The sequence below is a fragment of the Lupinus angustifolius genome, unplaced genomic scaffold (assembly GCF_001865875.1).
Source record: "Lupinus angustifolius cultivar Tanjil unplaced genomic scaffold, LupAngTanjil_v1.0 Scaffold_59_13, whole genome shotgun sequence".
Taxonomy (NCBI): Eukaryota; Viridiplantae; Streptophyta; class Magnoliopsida; order Fabales; family Fabaceae; genus Lupinus; species Lupinus angustifolius.
In genome coordinates, this window is record NW_017722878.1 from 10,954 (window position 1) to 16,865 (window position 5,912).

A 5,912-nucleotide genomic window follows, 5' to 3' on the forward strand; every position below is an offset into this window, starting at 1 on the left:
GGGAGAAATCCAGAAAAATTGAGTGATTTAAATTAATGAATATATCTAAACCATTAAATTGTCTTGAATTAATAACTATAAGTTGAAGTAAGTCTCTTAAAAAAGATGAAACAACTAAAATAAATGAAACAAGTTGTTTAGAGTGGCCAATAACGGTGTGTAGGTTTAAATTAAATTAGCAATTAAACAGAAAAAGAAAACGAATATAAACTAACCGTAGAGCACACAACCCAACCCTACCGCCAAACTAACTCTGCCCTAAAAAATTGAACACCTCGTTGCAAGAGCGAGCTAGAGAGCCTCACTGTAGTAGTAATATGGGGACCTCCGCAAACGCTGGTGGCGGCCGCAGCGGCGCCGCTCTTGACAAGGACGTTGACTACGCTCAGTATTTCTGCACCTATTCTTTCCTTTACCACCAGAAGGAGATGCTCTCTGATCGTGTTCGCATGGACGCTTACTTTAATGCTATTTTTGAGAACAAACGCCACTTCATTGGCAAGGTTTGATTTCTTTTATTATTATTTATCAGTTTATCATCACTTCTTGTGTTTTATGAAAGTGGTGTTTGAGTAGTAGTAATAAAGTTAACCGCAATAGATAACTGGTTCTCTGAGAAGTAGTGTGAGCTCGTTGGGTTCAAACTCGACAATATCACAATTTCTTTGGTAGGTTATGAGTGTTTCAACCTTGTTGATAGGTGTTGGGAAGTAAGTCTCACATTGTCTGCCCGTTAATGTCTCGGAAATGGTTTAAATACTTGTTGAACAACTCTCACTGCCAGTTGGTTTTGAGATGAAACCTTAACTAATGTCTAACTTCTCTCTGGTTGTCATGAGTAAAGAAATGTAGTTTAGTCATGGGTCAAAGGTACTTTTGCTTGGTTCGACAGGCTTCTATCGAGGGGCATGTTGGGAAATAAGTCCCACATCGTCTACCTCGTCTCTGGAATGATTTAAACAATTGTTGGACTGCTCCTCTCATCATCAGCTGATTGGTTTTAAGATGGAACATTAACACTTGCAACTTGCCTAAACTTTGGTATATAAAAATAAAAGACAACTAGGTCCAGCTTCCCTGAAATAAAATTAGATAACTTATGCTTATTACTTGTACTTATATTACTATATGTGGGAGTGATTTTGTGATGAATTCTATGTGGAGAAGACTGTTTTGGATGTGGGAACTGGAAGTGGCATTCTTGCTATATGGTCAGCACAAGCAGGTGCAAGGAAGGTATATGCAGTTGAAGCTACTAAGATGTCAGAACATGCCCGTGCACTTGTTAAAGCAAATAATCTCCAAGATGTTGTTGAAGTTATTGAGGGCTCAATTGAGGATATTTCCTTGCCAGAGAAAGGTTAGAGCTATTAGCTTTCTGTGTTTACCTCAGTTTCGTAACTTCCTTTATCTCTTTGTCTAAATTTTCCTTTGGTTGTATATCTTTTTATTTGATTACCATCAATGTTGTTGTATAACTTACAGTGGATGTGATCATTTCTGAGTGGATGGGTTATTTTCTTCTGCGTGAATCTATGTTTGATTCAGTCATATGTGCTCGTGACCGCTGGCTCAAACCAACTGGAGTGATGTAAGTATTATTCTAAGGTTTTATTTGACATAAAGCCGGAAAACAAAGGAGTGTTTTGTTGCATTTACAAGTATTGATGTTTAGTGACTTGTTTATTGATATCCACCTTCTTCTTACCCATTCCCCCATTTGTGTTTTTTAACTTGGGGTAAAATGAATACTACATAGTTCACACTTCATGTGGCAATTGCCTTCTAGCTCTGTTATTTGGCTTTTTACTTGTATTTTTACTCCTATGTATGAGGAACATTTTCTGAAGTTAATCTTTAAAGTTAAACTTAAATCTCGAAGTCTTTGTATATATGTTCATAAGTAAGTGCTGTGTAAGCCCGGAAGCATTGAATCACATACACGTAGTGTATTCAAGTGTTGTTCTTTATGTTTCAATAGAATAGGCAAGTCTCACAATCAGTAGTTAATAGGATAACACACTATACCTGTCACAACTCGCAATGAACTAAATAAACAACTATTCTGTAGATCAAAACAAAAGAATAAAGAATGAATTTGTTCACAACCTGTACTTGTAGTTCTCTATGCTTTAATAGATTCGTTGCCTTAACTAGCATGTTGTGCTTACAATGATCTTTTCAGTGCAGATCACATCAGTGTTAACTTATATATTTAAATGTTTTAGTTATTATAACCATTGAAGGTAGATGTTTGTCACGAAAGTACATTATTCTGATTTCCATGAAAATGCATATTGTGTATGATTATCCCTATGGTGGCTTTAGGTGTTACATTTGCAAATGGTGATTTAGAAGAGTTAAGTTTCACAGGTATCCTAGTCATGCTCGTATGTGGATGGCACCGATTAGAACTGGGATAATAGATCATAAAGTGGCTGATTACCAGTCAGCTATGGATGATTGGCATGGCTTTGTTGATGAAACAAAAACCTGCTATGGTGTTGATATGAGTACTCTGACAAATCCTTTTTCAGAAGAGCAGAGGAAATATTATCTACAGGTAAGTTGTATACTTAGTGCACCTTAATTGTTGAAGAACATTTTTAGTCAAATAAAATTTTGACTGTGGTTAGGACTCACTTACTACGATCACGTTGGTCTCTATATCTGTTTAAAATTTGTGAAATATTTGTAAAAGTTAAGGGCAAACTAGACTACTCACATGTTTTAGTAAGGGAAAGTTAGTTTTCTCATGCATTTTAGTAAAGGACAATCCACAAGTTAGACTTCTCGACCATAAAAATCGGGTTTTCATTTTAGAAAAGAGGGAGCAGCTGCAAAGTCTATGATTTTGCTGCTATTTTGCTGTGATTCTGCTGCAAAATGGCACAGCGACCTTCTGCTCTGTGACTGGCCATCCCGTCAGGTTGAAGCGACGAAGCCATCCCATTGGGTTGAAGTGACGAAATGCTCTGGCTCTCCATGATCCCAGTGCGGTAGCGCACAAATAATTGCCTAAGTTAAATTTGGTATATTTCAAGTCAACAGATAGCTTAAAGTTGAAAGATCTGGTTGTCAACAGATAGCTTAAAGTTGAAAGATCTGGTTGTTAAATAATAAGTTCAAACATTTTTTGGTTCGTGTATAAATAAATGTTGCACACTCAAACTAGCTTCTTTAAGTCAAATCAGTGGCAAAAGATGATATTAGAAGGTTGGATTATTTAATAACATCAAATATTCTATTGTATATGAAATTAATTTATGCTCCTACTTGCCATCTTAAAAATGCATTTGCTGTGATTTCTGTAGACATCATTATGGAACAACCTTCATCCACATCAAGTCATAGGAACTGCTGCTATAATAAAGGACATCGATTGTTTAACTGCCACAGTCCCTGAGATAGAGAAAGTCAGATCAAACTTTTCTTTGTCAATAACCACAGACAACATGAAGTTGTGTGGGTTTGGAGGGTGGTTTGATGTACATTTTCGGGTAAGCTACTTTGACCTTTTAATGGCCTTATATCTATCAATATGTCAAATCTAAATGTTTCCTGATTTTTTCTTACAAGGGAAGAAGCGAGGATCCAGCTGAACAGGAGATTGAGTTAACTACAGCTCCCAGTGTAGATTACCCTACACATTGGGGCCAACAGGTTTGTGCTGTGTCTATTTCTTGGTGTTTGATTTTGTCCTTGCAATAATTTTTATTATCATTCTGCTCAATTTAAGGTCATAATTCAACAACATTTGGAACATCATTGAAGGAGTGATGGACCCTTGTTTTAGGTTTTCCTTAAAAAGGTTGTTTCATTGTTAAAATATAACCTGGAATTTAACTTCAGGGCTAGAGAGAGGCAGAGGCCTAACTTTCATACTTTTGTGATGGGTGGAACCATGTATTTTTTCTATGTGCATCAATTGGTTGATGGTGTGCAAGATTATAGCATTTTCATGGTACATTGTGTTGTGTGTATCATTCATTGGTATGATATTGTTAGTTTCATCTTATTTATTTTAATCATTGCACAGGTTTTCCTCTTGCACCCTCCTACACACGTGGGTGAAGGCGATGACTTGAGTATTTCTTTCGTAATGAGTCGCTCTAAGGAAAATCATCGCCTGATGGAGGTTGAACTTGGGTGTGAGATTAAACAGAAATCTGGCAAGCTTCTCGCGCCCTTCAAAAATAAATTCTACATTGAATGACAGTTTGAATTCCTAATTGTGGGGCTTTCAAGCATAATTAAAGGTAGATTCTATGTACCCCATGACCCTTTTTGAATTGTGGTATGATAATTTATAGTTAGAGTGATGACATATCCTACAAAATAAGCCGGCAAATTCTCCTACACATTATAAAGTGACATGTGTCACATATAAACCAATCGCTATTAAGCAAAGTATCACCTTGTGACACATGTCACCTTCACGAGCATATCTAAAAATTTGTAGGAGGATTTATCGTTTTTCTTATTTAGTATGTAACCATACACATATCGATAAATGCAGACATACAAAAGTTCCTCTAGGAACTCAATGACATGCAGCACTTGAAAATTTATTTTTTTAAGTGAAAAATTTAGAGTCTTTAGTTTATATTATAAAGGTTTAGTTCTTGAAATGATACTTCATTCTATATCTACACACTTCTCAAATTATAATTTTAGAATACTTACAGAATCTTCTTTTTTTGGGTTACTTTTAAGTCATTGATTTTTTTCATCAGCATTGATTGTTACATTAATTGTCATCACTAATCAGGTGGAATTGCACGATCGTCACTCTAGGGTTTCATGTGTTGGTTCTGATAAAGTTACAAAAGAAAGTGGTTCAGACAGTATCTGTAACAATTTTGGTTTTTCAAGAATCTGGTTATGACTTGAGCCAAGAACTTTGTTCAGCAAGTATGTCTCACTGTTGGTTCGGTACCTGCGGTGTTTGTTATATTTATCTGAGCTTCAGTGGAAGGTTGTGGCCGTTTTTGGTTCATAAAGAATCATGTTTTATTGTAGTTGTATTCGTTGTTGAATTAATTGTGGGATTAATGGTGTTTTTTTATTTGTGTTTGATTAGACTGAATTTTTCTGTCATTTATAATCTAGGATCTGAGTAGAAATGTTGCAATCTATTTAGTTATTTGTTTGACATACAAAAAAAGCTTTCGGTTTTGAAGGATCAATCTTTTGTTTCACAAATTATGTCATTTTATATGCTTTGATGGGTTAAAAATTACTTAATTATTAAACTTTTAATTTAAATATATTTTTTCAATCAAGTGATATATAAATTGACACTTTTTAGGTAATATTTGTGGTTCCCTCCTGTGCCAAGTGAAGTTATTTTATTTCATGAGAAGTAGTTGGGTGCTTAATTGTTCCATGGCTCATGAGAAGTAGTCAGAAATTATGGAGAATTTTTTATGTAAAAGGAAAATGTCACTTCCAAACTAATTTTTGGTTAGGTTATAGGTGATGGGAAGAGAGAAGTGATTGGTTATCTGATGTGAAAAGAAGAAAGAGAGAAAAGTGATAAAAGGTAGATGAGAGTATCAGAGAAAAACTTGCAAGAACATAAGGGCTGTTAGTAAAAACACAACACTTGGCACAACATTAGGTTAATCTTTTATGTTATGTGATTGTTTAATATAGATGAAATTTTGTACTTTTGCTTTTAAAAAAAATAAAGTTAAAATTTATAACATAAGTGTTTGACACTTTACTTATATTATAAACTCAGTTTTCTGTGTGGAAAAAAAAGCCAAAAATTGAAACTCCTTGTCCATGGATTTTTTATTTGGAAGGCCCTTTTTTTCTAAATGTCAATTTTCATTTTACACTTAATTTCAAAGTTGTCTCTTTTATTTTTTCCACCAAACTCCACATTAAAAATTTGTCATGCTTTT

General features: G+C 34.7%; 1 protein-coding gene across 3 annotated transcripts; it reads left to right on the top strand.

Moving 5' to 3' along the window:
* The first annotated feature begins 212 nt into the window (after nucleotides 1–212).
* On the top strand, nucleotides 213–5,100 carry LOC109339153 (protein arginine N-methyltransferase PRMT10-like). 3 transcript variants are annotated; one of them, XM_019576559.1, is made up of 8 exons: nucleotides 213–503; nucleotides 1,168–1,360; nucleotides 1,486–1,591; nucleotides 2,374–2,563; nucleotides 3,315–3,500; nucleotides 3,580–3,663; nucleotides 4,040–4,260; nucleotides 4,766–5,100. In XM_019576559.1, exons 1-7 carry the CDS (start codon nucleotides 318–320, stop codon nucleotides 4,214–4,216), a joined length of 1,122 nt encoding a protein of 373 aa, XP_019432104.1. In that variant the 5' UTR covers nucleotides 213–317; the 3' UTR covers nucleotides 4,217–4,260; nucleotides 4,766–5,100. The 3 variants fall into 3 exon arrangements, with proteins under 3 accessions (XP_019432104.1, XP_019432103.1, XP_019432105.1); XM_019576558.1 differs by having other exon boundaries at nucleotides 4,040–4,259; nucleotides 4,772–5,100; XM_019576560.1 differs by having other exon boundaries at nucleotides 4,040–4,259; nucleotides 4,784–5,100.
* Nucleotides 5,101–5,912: the final 812 nt, after the last annotated feature.

Bases quoted from the DNA above. Each gene is read 5' to 3' on its own strand.
- LOC109339153 (XM_019576559.1), top strand. From the start codon at position 318: ATGGGGACCTCCGCAAACGCTGGTGGCGGCCGCAGCGGCGCCGCTCTT. The intron at 1,592-2,373 runs GTAAGTATTATT...TAAGTTTCACAG, and splicing joins CTCAAACCAACTGGAGTGAT to GTATCCTAGTCATGCTCGTA. The intron at 3,664-4,039 runs GTTTGTGCTGTG...ATCATTGCACAG, and splicing joins CTACACATTGGGGCCAACAG to GTTTTCCTCTTGCACCCTCC.